The sequence below is a fragment of the Diplotaxodon limnothrissa genome, linkage group LG15 (assembly GCF_057381915.1).
Source record: "Diplotaxodon limnothrissa isolate DT_005_m linkage group LG15, D_limnothrissa_male_GT1.1, whole genome shotgun sequence".
Classification (NCBI taxonomy): Eukaryota; Metazoa; Chordata; class Actinopteri; order Cichliformes; family Cichlidae; genus Diplotaxodon; species Diplotaxodon limnothrissa.
The window spans coordinates 14291351-14310318 of NC_140610.1; the positions used below are offsets into that span (position 1 = coordinate 14291351).

Genomic DNA, 18968 nt, shown 5'->3' on the forward strand with positions numbered 1-18968 from the left:
GATTAACAGATTTTTCCTGCCAAAACCTTAGTAATTGATATGTGGTCTTGTTGCATAGCCTTGTCCCCCCCCAATAATTTTTTTATTTAAGGTGGTGCAGTCACATTCAACCTAGAAAACCTGGCAGAATGTAGTGACTATAGCTAAATGTGACATTTCATTTCTTAAAAATCTACTTTTATGTTAATTTGTTCAACATGTATAACATGTTTTCTCCAAAACTACTGCAGTAGATTTCATTAGACTGGGAAAGTGTTAGATAAAATCAGCTTTATCTTTGTCTAATCTCGTGTATGTGTCTCATCTGCAGATAAAGACTTAGTGAGTGAGCTGCGAGAACTTCAGATGAAGCTTGATGACTTTGAGAAAGTCAAGCTGATCGGAAAAGGAGCTTATGGACAAGTGCAGCTGGTGAGTTCAAGGGATCAATAAGAGGTTGTCTGTTGACTTGCGCTATTTAATTTTAAACTGCGTTCTGTGGAAGAGCAAAGCAGTGTGATATAAAGGTAGAATTTCTCCAGTTGTTCCTAAATCCAGCAGCTACCAGAAATATTTGAACCACTAGAGGGAGCAACAGTCTTTAAAAATACCAAATGTGTGATTTTTTTTTAATTTTTTTTATATATAACTTGATTTTTTGTTTTTGATTTTATTTTAAATTGCCAACGTGCCTGACTCCAAGTTTAAGCCAATCAGTACATTTCTTACTCTCCCTAACTTTCAGTTTCCCATATATCTGCATCTTATGCTGGTAGAATCTGGTATCTGCTGAGTCTCTTGGGTGGAAACAAGCCTGGACAGGCTCAGTGTGTGAGAGATGTCTGGTGTGGGGGTGTGGATGGGGGGACATGGTATGTTTGTGTTTGAAATCTTGTGTAAACATGTCTTTCTATGGGTGTGTCCTACAATTATGGCTTCCTATCTCTGTGTCTGTTTCTCTTCATCTCCTGCGTTATCTTAGTCACTGTGACCTTCTTACCATCTTGTCCATATTGTCCTTGTTGACATATCACTATTTACATTCTCACATCTCTCCTTTTTTGTCACGTCCTCCCCTGCAGGTCCGTCACAAGGCCTCTAAGAAGGTTTATGCCATGAAGCAGCTCAGCAAGTTTGAGATGATCAAAAGGTCAGATTCGGCCTTCTTCTGGGAGGAGAGACACATCATGGCCTTCTCCAACAGCCCCTGGGTCGTCCAGGTGTGTTTTTTGTTTTTTTTCTACAAATATTCATAAGATGTAGCACTGGAGAACATATAGAACAGAAGTTTTAACTCCTTTCAGCCACAGAGGTTTTCATAGATATATTTTGTTCACAGTAGAAGACAGAAAACACACCAAATGTTTAAACTGAAAAGTTTTAGCGTTTCATGAAAAACAGTAGCCCATTTTGAATGGCAGTAACACATCTCAAAAAAAGTTGTGAGAGGGCAGCAAAAGGCTGGGAAATTAAGTGATGCTGAAAAGAAACAGTGTGCAGCTAATTAGTTTAATTAACAACGGCTCAATAACATGATAAAAAGAACCGAGTTTCTCTGAAAGATGGACAAAAGTTCACCAATCTACAAAAACATACTGCATCTACCAACTGTGCAACAATTTTAGGATAACGTTTCTCAATGAAAAAATTGTGAATACTTTAAATATGTTATCAGGATTTATATTTATAGCGTATCTGGAGAAATCTCTGTGCACGAGAGAGAAAGCTGCAGACCTGTAATTGATGGCCGTGATCTTCAGGCCTTCGGACTACATTGCATTAAAAACTGGCCTCATTCGGTCATGGAAATAAGTACATGGACGCAGGAACACCTTCAGAAATCACTGACTGTGAACACAGTTCACTGTGCCATTCGTAAATGCCGGTTAAAGCTCTAGCTTTAACCGGCATTTATTGAAGCATTCTGTATGGTAAATACACTACAATAATAAACATAAAGCCATTTAAAATGGTCCGTTACAGGCCCATAGCCCGTTTTTGGCTTATTCTCAACCGATCCCTGGCTTGATGTCAGGATAATGAGCTCCTCCATGTGACATAGTCAATACAGCGCTGACTGGTAACACCCCTACGCAGCATGTGGGAAAACCGGTCATACTGTTTTGTGTCTCTACTTAGTGATGCTGCAATAAAGGAAGTTCACACATTTACAGTGTGCTATATTTATGCATTTTAAAACTGGTATCATAGAATCATAATGCTGAAACTTTCTGTAGAACATTGTTATAGGTTGATATTGATATATTTTTTTGTGTGTGTCAAATATAAACTAGGTTGTTACTGGTTGTTTCTGTAGATGGTAATCAAATAATTACATTCGCGCACCACCAAGCTCTAAAACATTTAATAATTTATTTGGAATTATTGTTATTGCATGCACTAAGTACTGATAGTAGGTACAGATGGCAAGCACTTTGTCAAAACAAGCGGTGTAATCAGATGGTCCGAGTGTTTAGAGATGGCATATGGAGATTATATTAAAATAAATGAACAGTAAAACAGTTGGGTAGGGATGCAAGAATATTTTTATGATAAGAAAATGAAACGAATGATTTGTGGAATAGACCAATAGAACCAATATATAGTAAGAGTCTTGTTATATCGGATGAGGTAAAAGCAGACAGCGTGCTTGTTAAATGAGATCCAATTTAATGCTGCCTTAAAGACCCGGAGATAAAACATTCATCATGAGTAATCAAATAATATATTAAGACAGCACAGATGATATTTATGTTTACATCGCAAAGCAGTACCTTCTGTTTATACACCTCAGTAATAACCTGGCACCATATCAGCATTAAGTTTGAGATAAAAAAGTAATCAATGATATTGTAATTACTCGTTACTGTTTTGTAGCTATGCTGTGCTTTCCAAGATGATCGGCACCTTTATATGGTGATGGAATTCATGCCCGGAGGAGACCTGGTCACACTCACCATGAACTACGACATCCCTGAGAAATGGGCTCGCTTCTACACGGCAGAAGTAGTGCTGGGGCTAGACGCCATCCACTCGATGGGCTTCATCCACCGCGACATTAAGCCTGACAACATGCTGCTGGACCAACACGGACACCTCAAACTGGCTGATTTTGGCACATGCATGAAGATGGACTCGGTATGTCGAGTTTCTAGTTGTGTCACAAACCTTCTGAGTTAGTTGAAAGAAGAGGAAAATGACATTTTGATTATTCAGAGCTTCAGTGCACCACCAGGTGTTCAGATGGTGAAGTGAAGCTCTTACATCATGTTGTTTTGAAAGGCCACAGAAGTTATGTGCTAAACAACTAGTCTCGAGTGAGGCGGCAGTCCCGCCTCTGCTGCTGTGGGACAGGAAGTGTTTTTCATCCTTTTGTTTTCACCACAGCAATTTCAAAATAGCTCATTTCACTCATTTGAGCTCTCTGAATATCTGCCAGTAGACAGAGCATGTCATGCAATTCCTTCCCTAGTCTCAGTCTGGTAAAGAAACTTGAAATGGTCTTAAAACACATTTCGTTTGTGGTCCACATGGTAAAGATTTTTTTAAAGAATTTTTTGCATAGTTGTTGTCCCAACATCTAAAGATTTTGAAAGAAAATATAGTAAAACAATTTTAAGCTAGTTTCACAAGCTCATTGATCCACACTATGATTTTGCTTTTGCTTTTTTTTAAAAACTTTTTTTCTGCTTTCTGTCCAAAGTCCTTTCCAATCTTTTATTATTGCTTTCCTGTGTGTTATGTTGTAAATTCATCTTTCTGCAGACAGGTATGGTGAAATGTGACACAGCTGTAGGCACACCAGACTACATCTCCCCCGAGGTTCTCCAGTCTCAGGGGGGTGATGACTACTATGGCCGGGAGTGTGACTGGTGGTCTGTAGGAGTATTTCTCTTTGAATTGCTAGTTGGTAAGTTATGTACTGTTCATTCAGTTAAGCTTTTATTAAGAAAGCAAACATGATTTAATTCCCATTACATGTATAATTCAGCCCAGGCTGTTCTGACTGTTACCAGATAATGAGAGGTCAACTCAACATTACGTTATGTTTTCTTGCTGTTTGGATATTATGTAACTTCCTTTATGTTAGTAATTATAAAAATGTAAGTTTTTGCTCAAGCTCTCGGATCTGTGTTTTGAGAATTTGACCTCTCATTCTTCTTCTAGGTGAAACTCCTTTCTATGCCGAGTCCCTTATCGGAACGTACGGAAAGATTATGAACCACCAGAACTCGCTCGTATTCCCAGATGATGTAGAGATGTCTCAAAATGCCAAAGATCTCATCTGTGCCTTCCTTACTGACAGGTTTGTATATGAAACCATAGATTATACTGTAAGCCCTTGTTTTTGTAATGTAACAAGAATTTGTTAGTAAAAAGGGAAAATACTATATTAAGGACTATTTCAAGCTTTTATATACAAATAATACTCGATAATTTGGGGCTTTTTTGGATATCTGTCCTTTAAAAAAAATAAATCCTGTCATTAATTAGCAGGCTGAAATGTTAGTAAAGCATAGAACTGATCAAATAGTGCATAGTACATATAACCTTGTTAACAAGGTTTATGAATTTACATTAGAGATAAATACAACACTGTAATAAAAAGCCTTTAAGCAATGAGGTGAACCATATGTCAGCAACACTAGCAAAAGCACAGGCGATTCTGAATGTAATGCAACGACCACCAAGAAGTCTGATTAGCACGCAGTGTTTAGAGAAATAACCCCAACAATCGGGCAATCCCCTATGAGGAAGCACTCGACGACAGTAGGAAGGAAGAACACAATTTGTCAGAAAGAATCCTCACAGAACCAAGTTCAGGGAGAAGCAGCTGTTTGCCGTGGCTGCCTGTGGGGTGAGCGGAAGACAAAGGAAAGCACTAAGTGATAAAAAACATAGACGTATATTTGCCTGCAAATACACATCATCGTGGTATTGTTCTTTGTTTCCTTGGATTGATCCTGCACTTTAGATTTCCTGCCGGACATATATTGTTAACCACAGGGATGTCTGCCCATGACTCACAAAGTAACTGAGAGGCATGTCTAAGGAGCTTGGAAAGAAAAGCGTCTGGACTTCTTTAAGTTGCTTGAAGACTGATTAAGATACCTTACAAATTAGTTGTAAAGGTAAAAGTTGGATGAATGGGCATATGGGTCATGTTTCCGAATAGTGTCCCCTCCCCTTGAAGAAACCACTTCCTGTTTACATTAGTAACTCTGCCCACGACAGGGCTCGAACACAGGCCCTTTCTGCTTCAGTACAGAGCAGCCTTTCATTTTTCCTCACTCAGTTTATTTACCTTCTCACTCACTGCTCTCTCACCACAGACAGAATCTTGCATGTGTGTACGACTGACACACACACATCTTGAACACTGACTACTGACTGCATTCACCACTTAACCTACATGCTCCATCACTGTCTCCTCATTATGCTGAATCACATGAGTAAGCACAACCACCCTGCTCGTTTTGGAATTTTTCATCTCTCTTTTCTCACCATGTGTTTTTCATCGCTTCATTCGTAAATGTCTTCCTCCACCTTTTCTCTGTCCCACTTTCCATTTCTTGGTTCTCCCTTTTCGTCTGTAACTTTCTCCTTTGCAGTTTTCTGGGCATCGAGACATGGCTTGTAACCCTGATTTGGCTGCATGTCACTTTTTCATGCAGAGGTTTTAAAGTCGCTCCTTTTTTTTTTTTTTCTTTTTTTTTTTTTTCCTCCCCACCTCTGCCCTCTCTTCCCCTTGGCTGGATCTGGAATGTCCCACACGTGGCAAGCCCAAACTGCCCCACCCCTCCAACCCTGTACCCAGAGGTGGAGGAGGGAGGCGAGGGGATGAGGCAAGAGGGAAAATGAGTGTGTGTATAGATTCAGTGAGAGAGAGAGAAGAGAAGGAGGGAAGATCTAGGAGTTCTTGAGTCAGAATTGTTGATGTTCCTGCCTGGTATCCAGTCGTCCTGTCTTTACTGCTTGGAACTTGGACTGAAGAGGTTTTCAGGCGTATCCATTGTCCAACAGCGGTCTGGTGGCTCTCCATGCTGGTCAGTGTGGTCAGTGCAGAGTGGTCACGCCGCTAAGTTCCATGTGTTTGGGATGACATGTTTGTGATGGTGGGTGGAGAGGAGGAAAGGGGTGTGCTGTACTGCGTTGCACTGTGTCACACTTAGGCAAACCTGCTCACCGTCTGACTGCTTGTTCCTGTCGCTGTGTGCAGGAAGGTTCGTCTGGGCCGCACCGGAGTGGACGAGATAAAATGTCACCCCTTCTTTAAGAACAACCAGTGGACCTTTGACAACATCCGTGACAGTAAGTGTATCCATATACTTGTCTTTAAAACTTCTCTCTATATTATGCCACAATGCAGGAGCATCATACATTTCCATTTCTGGTAATGTGCAAATGTTTTTCTTTTTCACGGTTTGTTGCCGTTCCCATTGTTTTGCTTCTCTTATCATCTCCAGCCCATTCCTCTGCAGTTCTGTTTTGCTTCAGTCTGAGTTCGAATTTTATTTCCAGCTCCTGAGTCATTAAGCCTACTTGTATGGTACACATGCTCTCCATATGCTCGCCATTCATATCTGACAGTATATGACAGGGTGCTTTGCAGAGCAGGAGAGAAAATTATGCAGAATAATCAGCTACGTATGGGTACCAGTCTAAAATCATAAATTGGTGAGTGTACTGAACATATTGAAGTCCTGCACCACATGTGACTGGATAAAAGGAACACTATGTTGTAGCTTAAGGAGATAGATAGATAGATAGATAGATAGATAGATAGATAGATAATATAACAGAATTATTTACTCGCAGGTGTATTAGGAAAAGAATAAAGAGAAAAAATCTTAGCTATTTAATACTATAATTGTTAAATCAGTACCAATGTTTGTACTTTAGTATATTTTTTCTTTTCTTTTTTTTAAATTTAGGTTTAGACTGTTTGTATCAGGAAGGACAAAAGAAACAAGAAGGAGAAAAAAATAAGAAAGGGATATATTAGAAGTATGAGCTGGACCTCTGTGTCTGTACATAAGTACATTCAGACTCTTTTTCGTTGCCTCGCCCTGTCTCAGCCTCACCTGGCTCCGATTAAGGCAGAACTTCTGATCACAGCCTGGCAATCTGGAACACGAAACCATTGCTCTGCTGCTCGCCTCTCTTCATGTTTGCATGTGCACGCTCATGCAACCACTCCAAACACGACCTTGCTTCCATTGTGAAGTCCCGCTGAGCTGCACATCCCTCTCGGCCCTTTGTGTCTAAGGGTGATATTACTTCCCGCAGCGTCTGGGCCCTGATTTCGGCGCTTTATCATTTGAGTTGTCTTCATGTTTATTAAGCACAGGGTTGAAGGCAACGAAACCAGCACCACGGGTCGTTGGATGGATGCTTGGCAGGATGAATGAATGAATGGATGGATGGATGCGACTGGAGGCAGCACCCCCCTTAGCGGCGGGTGGGGCAGGCTGTGCGGCCTGTGTGGACCGGTCTAATGAGAGGGGCGTCCCAGTTTGGAGGGTTGCTCCCGCTCTCTCACTCTCTCTGTGGCCGTGGCTGCCTGTCATTAGTCACCCGCTATCAGAGAGCATTCTGGGAAGTTATGCCACAAGGGCCTCCATTGAGCGCCCTGAGTCTCTTTCTGTCTCACCACATTTTGGCTTTTTTTTTTTCTATCTCTTCTTTTTATTTCCCCCTCATTTGTTTCATCCCTGCGCTTGATTTCTCTCTGTGTTTTCTGCACCATCTTTGAGTCACATTTGTCACACTGGGGGCTGTCTTGACCCGCAGTAATAAGCTCTTTACTCAGAGCCAGAACTGCGCTGGTCTGAAGAACTTCATCCAAAATCGCTGCTTTTTTTTTTTTCTAATTAGGATCTATTTTTAGGCTCGAGGGCTTGCTTAGTTTTATCTGATTGGCCCTTTAACACATTTTTGTCTGCAGACTTTTAGAGTCAGTCTTGTGAAAAGAGAGCGCAAAAGGAACCTTCTCTCTTGGCATGGCTTGTGAAAGGTGCTGTGTATGGGGCACAAAGCAAGCACTGTACGGGAAAAGGAGTGGTGTCAGGCTCACGCCAACCTGCAGACTCCTAAAGTAACCAAAGCCAAAATGGACATGCATTTATTCAAATTGCTGAAAAAAAAAAATTGTACTCAAATGTCTTTGATGTATTTTAATTTTAAATCCCCAAGCACAGGATTGTTTTCAGTCTGATTTTATGTAAAACAGCAGTTTTCTCTTTGCTTTAACCCTCCTGGTTTGCACCTCCTTCGTTCCCCTTTTTCGCTTCATGACTCTTTCCCTCTCTTCCTGTCTTCCAGCTGTGGCCCCAGTTGTGCCAGAGCTGAAAGGTGACATAGACACCAGTAACTTCGATGACATAGAGGTTGAGAAAGGAGATGTTGAGACCTTTCCTCCACCCAAAGCCTTTGTTGGCAACCAGCTACCATTTATTGGTTTCACCTACTTCAAGGAGGATCAGTAAGTGTTTGAATCTCATATTTTTATTTTACTTTAACTCTGCTTTTGTTCTTAAGTATTTGATATGTTCATGTTTGCGTTCCTTTTAGTTTTCCTTTCTTTTCTTTTTTATAAATTGAGATTTTTGTGCTACAAAGCTCAACGTGTGTAGATATTTTGCAACGGGCTTTTAGAACAACACTGTGCTTAAAATATGAGAGAAAAAGACAGCTTCACGCCCATGCCTCACCAGTCAGACACTGCAGGCCTGTTAAAACTCCACACTGCTGCCTTGTTCTGACAGCCTCTTTAACTGCCCTTGTCGCCTGTGATGAATCCTGCTTTGTAAACCCTGTTTTTGTTCAGCAAAAAATAGAATGAAACAACACTTGCAGGTTCAACCGCCGTTAAGGCAGCAATCACCCAAACAAAGCTATTGTGTTAAAAATGGAAGCGTTTATTGTTCAAGACATATTATCTGGATAAAATTCACTTTATAAATGGCTAAGGCAAGTTGGTTGTGAAGATCAAAAACGCCCACAGTTTTCTAATCGTCATACATGAAACGCTGTGCTCACAATCCGTTTCAATAGATTAATTTATACCCTTTAAAGATCTGCCATAATCACACAAAGTCAAGTCTCAATAAGCAAAGAATCAAAAACAAAATAGAAACTTCACAAAATAACTCAACTTCAAAAGATAAAGAAACAAACCTGTCTTTATCACAGCTGCTCATCCACGCTTCTGGACCTAGTCAGTTAGATGAGCTTCAGGTTACCTTTTCTGTACCCGTAGGTACATTTGGTCTTCTGTACATGAGTCATCTATGCTCACATGCACATTTTCAAAATAAACCCAGACAGCAGGTATGCTGAACGCGTTCTCCACCAGAATAAGATATCATTCTCTCTCTTTGCAACATCATTAGTGATCATTTTTCGTAGCGTTAACAACAGCTGAGTCAGTCATGTGCGTGGGAGACTGAGCCTTGAAATTTGTTCTGTGGTTAACCAGCCGGTGCCCCTTATCACCAGTCATTTTCTTGACCAACGTCGCTTCCATCTGGCTACACAACAGTGCAGCTATTCCCAAATACCACAGGAGCTGCTTCTGCAGTAAAACAGCTCAATTAAATGGCTCATGTGTTACAATCAGTGTTGGTCAAGTTACTTGAAAATAGTAGTTATTAATTACTGATTACTTTTCCAAGAAAGTAATCCTATTACTTTACTGATTACGTGTTTTTAAAAGTAATTAGTTACTTTATTACTTAGCATGATACACAACCTGAAAACATTATAAAGCAGACCTTTCAGCCCAATTTTATTTTTTCTGCATAATCCATCATATAAATTGAATCAAATGAAAAAGTCCCTTATTAAAAATTGTTTTATTAGTTTAAATCTTTTAACTTTATGCACATTGCATCAAGAAAAAATTAAATCTGAAGAAATTTGTTGAACATTTAAACCTATTTTCTACATATTCCTGCATATGTGTTCACACTCGCTCTTTCAAATAGTAAAACACGGCAAAAGACAAATAAAGTCAAAGATTTAATCTATTGTCACCTGTTTAGCAGGAGTGGGGCCGGTGGAGGTTTGTCCGGTGTCGCAGCGGTCATGTCAGTGGGGGGATCCGGGGGTTTCCCTGTGAATTTCACATTCCCGTGGCGGCTTGCTAGGTGCCTGCTCAGATTTAAAGTTTAATTTTTCTCTGTGGAAAAAAGTTTTCTTCCCACGCAGAGTGTACAGCGTACTCTAATGTTTTTGTCACTTTGTACAGATTAAAACTCAAAGTAATGTCAGTACTTCCAAGCTTTCGTACTCTCTCCCGCACTCCATATTATCCATTGTTTATCTACACACGTCTGTTGCTGCCACAGACGTCGCACGTTCATACGTCATGAGACACTCTCACAAACAAAATCACGGTTTAGTAACGCAGCGTGCTTACGGGAAAGTAGCAGTAATCGAATTACTTTTTTGCAATAACAATCCCTTACTTTAATCTTTACTTGAAAAAAGGAATTGGATAGCACATTACTGCCCATCTCTGGTTACATTTAACCGAGGGGAGCTGAAAAGGTTTGAGCAGTAATGCTGTAGACTTAATTGAAAGCTATTTGTAAGCAGTATAAAATGATCAGGCTAATTATAATTCTTACATATTTCCAGAAAGGTTACAACAGCGGATGAATCTGCTTGTTTAATTTAGCAAAGATTTTATGCTGGATGCCCTTTCTGACAAAACCAGTTATCCAACCTCACGGCCGACACTAAGAGTACTCTAGCATGTGTCTCCTTCCGATCTTGATTTTTTTTTTTCTCATGTAAAAGGTGAATGCGTTGTATGTGAGTGCGTACTCGTACCTTCAGTCTAATTGCGTATTAGTGTGTACCTTTTCTAAAATCACCCTTAATTTGTCTGTGTTGTTAAGCACAGGTATTTTTATTTTAAAAATTCACTCTGCAAAAACTGGTGTCATAAAAAGGCTTTACATAGTTAAGTTGTTATTCAGCCCCTGTGGCCGAGTCACTCAATAATTCCCACCACTACAAGCCCACCGAGATGGTTAACAGTTGGCAAAAAGTGCGTGGGTTGGAAGATTTCTGCCAAGACACCAAAAAGATCTCAACACTTTATTGCTTTTTCCACTGTGTATGGTTTCAGGATTAGGCTTATAGGTATCACTGTAAGTGCTTTCTAAGCTCTCTAATGTCACGTAACACTGGACAAAAAATGTCTTTTAATGGATCTGGTTGGGACAAAATGTATCTCGTGCTTGTAGAAATGTGGACCTGATGATGGTGTGTGATGCTGTCAGAGTTGGAAATCCACCTGACGTTGACTCAGTTACAAGCATTCATGGTTATTGACCGTCCATCTCTCGTTCTCAGGCTGCTAAAGGGAAGTAAAAGCAGTTCTGCAAAAGATTCAGAGGACTGTGAGGAAATCTCAGAGGACAAGGAGAATTGTTCAGACAATAAGAAAGAGGTAGTTTTCTGTTTTGTTTGTTTGGGGGGGAGAGGTGAAAATGAAAATCAAATAATGCTATTTTTGTATTTACTCATCTGTCAATTTGAGCAGCTGCAGAAAAAGGTTTCCCAACTGGAAGAGAAGCTCGACAATGAGATGCAGGCCAAAGATGAGCTGGAGCAAAAGTGCAGGTAAGATAAAACATATGATCCTGTTTGATAAGATAAGATAACCTTTATTAGTCCCACACGTTGGCAATTTGTTTTGTTACAGCAAAAAGTGGACAGTGCAAAGTTATATAGCAAAAATTAGCTATATGTTAATCAGCGTTCAGTCAGCTTATTAAATGTCTTGGTTAAAAGGTTTTTAAATTAGACATCACCAAAGGATAACTGGTTTCCCTGAAGAGTTTTTTTATATGGTGTGTCACTTCCTTCCAGATATATAGAAGTGTTTTGTAAAACAGGAAGTGACATCCCATCCTCAAAGCTGCTTTTAGAAATCCCAATATTAGGAGACGTTAAAGGAAATCCAAAAGCGGCAGAGAAAAAAAAAAAAAAAGCAAGAAGAATTTCAATGTATAAATACATTTTTGAAAAGACAATTTTTAACTAATTGTGAAAAATTTTAATCTTTTTTTCCACCACCCAGAAATGCTACCAACCGTTTAGACAAACTCGCCAAAGAATTAGACAAGGAGGTAAGAGCGGGTGCATTTCAACCATGTACCTGATGGGATAAAGAAGGTCAGAGTTTGTTTCCACTCGTACTGTGTGCGAATTCCTCTCTCATCAGATGAACAGCAGGCAGAAAGTCGAGGCCTCACTGAGGCAGCTGGAGAGAGAGAGAGCTCTGCTGCAGCACCAGAGTGCTGAGAATCTGCGCAAGGTGGAGATCGAAACTGACAGGAAACGCAGCCTGGAGAACGAGTGTGAGCACCTATGAACAAATGTAGAGTGCTGTGCAAAAGTCTTCAGCTGTCCTTCATTTCTTTACATTTTGCTTAAAAGGAGCTTCAAAGGAGGACTTCTTATTTTATTTAAAGTGATTTTGAGCAGTACTACAGAAGTTTTGAAGTTTGTTTTTTTTTGTCGTTTCTTCTTCTTTTTTTTGTTCTTTTTTTTTTTGCTCGTCTTCAGTCCAGTCCTTGTACCCGACCATTTGTTCATTTTGCTTTGTTTTTTCGTTTAAGCTACGTAACACTGGTTCTTTAAGCCTGATGATTCACAATCTTAAGTTGCCACTTTGTTACGAGCAGCCACAAAATCCAAAACGCATATGTTTTTCGTTTCTTTAGTTAAATCTATGAAAAATTCCAAATATAAAATGAATAAAATAATATTTCTGCACAAACAAAGTGCAAAGCAAAGAGCTTTTAACCAAAAACGTGATGCATCACAGCAACGAAAGGCAGCCAACATCCACAGAAGAATTTCTAACATCCTTCATAAGTCTTGAGAAATATTCCTGAAGACTACTTAAACTATAAGAAAGTTTGTCTAAGGGAGTTCAGGCTGCTTTGAAGAATAAAAGTCGTCACGCCGAGCACTGACTTTCAAGCTTGTTAGAAGTGTACAAACTGTACATGTTGCACCCATTTTCCTACTAAAATCTAAGGAGTTGCTCAAGATTATTGCACAGCACCAAATCTAAACATCAGATGTATAACTTGTGAAATATCTTTCCATAATTTTGGTTGTCATTTGATTTTATATTCGACTCAGGCAAGTCAAATTGTGTATTTATATGTCAGGCTCAGAAATATTCATAGTTGTGGATTGACAGTATTATAATATCGTATGGATGGATGAAATTTTTTATACTACACTAACTAAAAATGACTTTGTTTTTACTCATCAGTGAACAACCTGAGGGACCAGCTAGAGGATCTGAGGAAGAAGAACCAGAATTCACACATCTCAAATGAGAAGAACATCCAGCTGCAAAAACAAGTGAGGGAAGCTTTTTAAAGTCACCTAACATGGTGTTGTCTTTCTCTTATTTTCAATTTTCCGTATCACTGCACTTTTTTTTTTTCTGTGTTTAATATGTGTTTTTATTCATGTTAATAAAAACATACCAAATTGGTAATCCCTAATTCTGAATGCCTTCAGCATAAAAACAATTTCATCTTCTCGTTATTTATTTTCCTTCCCTTAATATCCGTAGCTTGAGGACGTCAATGCTGTGCTTCAGGCTGAGCAAGAGGCTGTAGCGCGGTTAAAGAAGAGTCAGGCGGAGGTGCAGAAACAAGCCCAGAGCCTGGAGGTTAGCCTCGGGGAGATGCAGGAAAAGTGCAGCCAGCTTGAAAACAGCAAGATGGAGCTGGAGAAGCAGCTGAGGGGGCTGCAGGCCGAACTGGAGGAGGAGAGGAGAGGCCGCAACATGGGGACAGAAACTATTAATGACCTACAGGGTGAGACGTGGCTCTCTATTACACTCTGACAGCAAGAGGTATTAACATAGTCGTAAACAGATTTAAAGGTTATGTGAGTTCTGTTTGGACTCTCTTGTTGGTAGCCAGTTGTAGGTAAACTACAGCCTTCATTAGCAATGTTCAGAAGTAAAATTATGTTAAGCTATAGTTAATCTTTTTTTCAGCAGTTACCTCATCATCAAGCTTTGATTTGTTTTGTCAGATAGTTAAAGGTCATCGAATGAATACCTCTGCAGTGAAATACTGATTTACTCACCCTAACCACAGGTAATCAGTGTGATCTTTATACTCCCTAAAAGTGGCTGCAGTAAACAGCAGGAAAAAAAGATGTTATGCAAGTTGGAGTTGAAGGCTCAACATTAGATGTGAATCACTTTTCTGGATCGGGCACTGGGAAATGTCTGATCATAGGTGGAAACATCTGCTCAAAAGCCTGAGAGTGAAGCAAGTGGCCGTAAAAGCCAAAGGAAAACCCAAGCCAGAACCTTTTGTGGAAACTTAAGCATGCTCACTCCTGGCAGAGAGGCCACTGGCTGAGGTCAGAGGGGATGTACGTAGACCACAGTGTTACCTGTTTGTTGTGATGCCTGATGATCCCCCCCACCCCATGTCAGAATCTCTGTGTGGGTGGAGTCAGGGAAAAGAAACACTGAGTGCAATGTTTTCTGCATATTTAAAGATGTATGTGGGCTGGGATATTATGTAATGTCTGAAGCTGAACAGTTCAGGCACAGTTTTTAATTTACGACACGTTTGGCTCAACACTGTCACATCGTATAGAGCCTCATTATGGTAGCATCTTGACAAATAAAAAGAATACATGTAATAAATGTTATTCATTCTTTTAAACAATTCCCATTGCTCCATTACAGGACGCATCTCAGGGCTGGAAGAAGAGGTGAAAGAAGTGAAGTCATCTCTTTCCAAGGTCCAGACTGAAAAAAAGGAGCTACAGGAGAAGCTCAGTGAGCTTGAGAAGGTTGTTTTTGATTACTCATTACAAATTTCCAAATTGAAGGGAGAAGTATTCCTCCTTTTGTTCATTAAATAAGACACTACGACTCCAATATCCATTTTTGACCCTTTAGAAAAAGAGCAACCAAGAGATCGACCTTACGTTCAAGCTGAAGTCCCTGCAGCAGAGTCTGGAGCAGGAGGAGGTAGAGCACAAGGCCACCAAAGCCAAGCTTGCTGATAAAAAGAAGACCGACCAATCCATAGAGGAGGCAAAGTCCGAGGCCTTAAAAGGTGAGGAAGTGGGAGGGAGGAAGAGGGAATGTTGATTGGAGAGTACTCTCAAATGTAAAAGTGATGGTTTACACTGTATTTAACTCACCTAACCAAAGTAAGGGATTGCCTTAAGCAAAAGCCAGTCATGAAAGGGAAAAGGTGACTTCTGCTGCTTTTAAAAGCTGTTGAAGAAACAAATGAAGGGTCGATTGATGTTAAACATTACTGACAAATAATTCTAGTTCATTCCCAGCAGGTTGACAGAAAACTCGGAACAGACTGATGTTTAGATTTGTTGCTGATTGTCCCTCTCATGCTAGTCCATTTAATTCATGCCACAAGCAAGTTTACTGAAAGACAGCAATGATCTGGCAATACTCCAGTGTCGAGTGCAGTGTAGATTGTCCTGCTGATGTCTTTCCTTGCGATTTCCTTCGGTTCAGAGATGGAGTGCACCCTGCAGGAGGAGCGCAGCTTGAAGGTGCAGGTGGAGGGAAAGCTGCTGCAGCTAAAAAAGGACTACTCCATGCTGGACTGTGATTACAAGCAGGCGGAGAACAAGCTGGATGAATTTCAGGCACAGAAGGAGAAACTTTCTGAAGAGGTTTGTCCCAAATGAAACATGAACGACAAAGTAGTAACTTTAGACATTGTTTTGAAGAAATGATCCTACATCAAATATTAAGAGTTTCAATGTTACCCATTTTAGCAATCTCTAAAACAACAACCTCACAACAGCTCTCATTTACTAACGGCGTGTACGCACAAATCTGTTCATGAATCGAGCTCACAAATCTTTCATACACAAATCAGTTTTAATATTTTTAGATCTGAAGGTTTTTTTTGTTTTTTTTGTAGCATGAACAAATTTACATGTATTTCTGATCATGCATACAAACAAATGGCCTGGCTGTTCTAGGAGTTTTAATCATAAGTCTTTAAAATGAATACTGCTGCTACTACTACTACTTATCATTGTAACCCTTATTGTTATTAATAATATTATTGTTTGGTTTCTATTACTACCACACCACTTTTGGGTCATTATTTACAGTTTTCCAAGTCCATAAGCCATAAAATCCTCAAAAAATAAAATAAAATACTAAATGGAAACGACTTCCATCATTTCTGGATATCATCACTTACACTGTCATTTCCTGGCACTAACCCAGATGCTATTTATTTATTTCTTATTATTATTATCATTATCATTTAATATTTCAGGATTTAAACATTTTTTTCTAACTTGTGTCACAGCGAGCATCTCAAAACCTTTTACTAAACCTGAAGTTTTCTTTCCCACTTTTCATAAATCCAACAGTACTTTTTCGCACACTTGTTAAAATTAAAGTAAATTAGGGTGTTTACCTAATCCACTCAGCAATGGATTAGGTAAACTAATCCAAATAATTCTAGTTCATTCCCAGCAGGTTGACAGAAAACTCGGAACAGACTGATGTTTAGATTTGTTGCTGATTGTCCCTCTCATGCTAGTCCATTTAATTCATGCCACAAGCAAGTTTACTGCAATGGATTAGGTAAACTAATCCATTGCTGTGGAAAAACAAAGCAAACCTGAACAGAATAGATAAAAGTCAACAAAGTAGCAAATGAAGGAGAAAATCTGGTTCCATTGTGTGCAGTGATCATGACTACAACAAGGAAGGTGTGCCATGGAAAGAAATCGTGCCTTGCAATGCATTCAGTTGGTATTATCATCGTTACAGTATGTGTACTATGTATATAATAATCATCACACTGCTTGACGTAAACTTTCTAGACTGTTGAAATTTCACATTGTGATTTTACTCACTGAAGAAAAATTCATTTGGGGGTAAAATCATATTCTGCACCTGGTCATGGCTTTGACTGAACAAAAAAAACATTATCACAGACTTAATATCTACATTCTGTGGTGATGAATGAGGAAAGCTAGGTGGGTGACCAACGGCCTCTTGTAATGAGCATTTGATTTTATTTTCAAGCATTTTGTACAAAGTGGTGCTCACTTGTTCTGAAGCTATACCCTCTGTGTCTAACCAGCTACTAGTAGGATTAACCACTGCTTTGCATCCCTGCTTGTGTCTTTACAGGTGTTGCACCTGACCTCACGTCTGGAGGAGGAGATGCACAAGCGGAGTATGAGCCAGAGTGAACTGAAGATGCAAAACCAGCAGGTGTCTGTGCTCCAGTCTTCTGAGAAACAGCTCAAACAGGAACTCAACCAACTGTTAGACATGAAGCAGATGCTGGAGAAACAGAACCAGGAACTACGGAGGTCAGACACATGTCCATATCCTGCATACTTGTTCATTTTAATTTCAGTATATACTGCAGCTGCCCTTAGGAAGTATTTAATAGCACATACAGTCTTCATACTACTTTTGACACGTCTACATTGCAGAGGATTGTGCATCAAAATGCCCTGAAAAGCATGATGGCTCGCTTTATGCAGAATGCAACCACATGCAATTGCACAACTTGGTACTTTTAAAATACAGTGTACTCGAACATACTAAATCTTTTTCTGGCTAACTAAGTAGGTAGTATGAGTATTGGACTGCACCCATGATATCTAATGAGCATAATATGCATATACAAATATAGCAAGAGTATTAGTGACTTTTTAATGTTGTTGGCAAGTCTCATTCATTTCCTCTGATTTAAAGGCATTGCTTTGGCTCTGGTGTTCAGTTGGCCTGCAGCAATGACTGACAGATTTCTGGTCCTGTTTCAGGGAAAAGCAGGAGGCTGATGGCCAGCTGAAGGAACTGAAGGACCAACTGGAGGCACAGCACTGTTTCACAGTAACTCTTTCTTTTCTTTTCCTTTTTGTGCATGCTATCTGCAAACAGCAGTGACAGCCAAATCACTTCAGTTGTACATTTAAGTGAATTGGCTTTCCCTAGCTCCTCACACGTTTACTCTGTAAGTGTAATCTAAAAACTGATTGGGTCTACATGATTTCTTTATCAAAGACCCTTTACAAGACGCAGATCCGTGAGCTGACGGATGAGCGTGATGAGAAGAATAAGCTGTACGAAGAGGTGCAGCAGCAACTGGCAGAATACCAGGAAGAAAGGTAACTGTGGCTGTTGTGCTTTGATAAGCCGACTCTGCATTCAGTATAAAAACACTGTAAACACTTAATCACCAGATTAGTATGGAAATTGACATAAGCAGCAAAAAACGAACCATTCAAACTTGCAGTTTTTAAAGTGGCAGTTAAATATGTGTATCTCAACTCTACAAAATTCATTTTATCTGTACTTGAAGAATATAGCAGTCTTCTCACATTAGTGTCATTTCCCTTGTTCAAATTAATCTCAGCCAAACAGAAGGACACGACCTTTCACAGACTGAATGAAGCTGAACCAGATTAGCAGCTGTCCCAGATGCACTCGAGCCAAACATTATTGTGGACATATAATGCTTTCAAATTCAGCAGAGACAAAAAAGTCCCAGAAATATCAGTGCATGGTAGCACTACAGGCTGTTGATTTTTAGGTAATAACAGCAGGGATCTTCCTGTCTTTCTAGGATTTATACAGCTCTGGTAATTAATAAGATAATGGTAATTCATGCTCTCTTTCCCTCTGCAGGAAGTCACTGACAACCCGGCTGGAAGAAAGCTTGACCAAAGCAGACGCTGAGAAGTTGGCTCGTTCTGTCGTTGAGGACCAGTTCTCCAATCTGGAGAAAGAAAAGATCATGAAGGAGCTAGAGATCAGCGACATGATGATGAGGCACCAGCAGGAGCTCAGCGATAAGGAGGCCACCATCAGCTCGGTAAGATCGGCTCAAGTTTTGTTTGTTCAAGCCAAAAAATGTTTGTTAGCTGTTTGGATGAAGTCCCTGCCTGCTGTTGCTACATTT

General features: G+C 39.9%; 1 protein-coding gene across 5 annotated transcripts in view; it reads left to right on the forward strand.

Moving 5' to 3' along the window:
- The window catches only part of LOC146617245 (rho-associated protein kinase 2-like), a 35116-nt gene that overhangs the window by 5830 nt on the left and 10318 nt on the right, over positions 1–18968 (forward strand). For all 5 annotated transcript variants that reach the window (XR_014906891.1, XR_014906892.1, XM_085373402.1 and 2 more), the window contains exons 3-22: positions 311–411; positions 1062–1199; positions 2857–3117; positions 3745–3889; positions 4147–4285; positions 6200–6291; positions 8305–8464; positions 11347–11443; positions 11537–11616; positions 12077–12125; positions 12221–12356; positions 13286–13377; positions 13595–13841; positions 14735–14841; positions 14951–15110; positions 15536–15696; positions 17186–17370; positions 17830–17899; positions 18071–18174; positions 18695–18881. Coding sequence is in view for 3 of the 5 variants with exons in the window: in XM_085373402.1 (XP_085229528.1) it covers positions 311–411; positions 1062–1199; positions 2857–3117; positions 3745–3889; positions 4147–4285; positions 6200–6291; positions 8305–8464; positions 11347–11443; positions 11537–11616; positions 12077–12125; positions 12221–12356; positions 13286–13377; positions 13595–13841; positions 14735–14841; positions 14951–15110; positions 15536–15696; positions 17186–17370; positions 17830–17899; positions 18071–18174; positions 18695–18881 (2711 nt within the window). In the remaining 2 variants the exon portion in view is untranslated. The remainder of the gene's footprint in view (positions 1–310; positions 412–1061; positions 1200–2856; positions 3118–3744; positions 3890–4146; positions 4286–6199; positions 6292–8304; positions 8465–11346; positions 11444–11536; positions 11617–12076; positions 12126–12220; positions 12357–13285; positions 13378–13594; positions 13842–14734; positions 14842–14950; positions 15111–15535; positions 15697–17185; positions 17371–17829; positions 17900–18070; positions 18175–18694; positions 18882–18968) is intronic.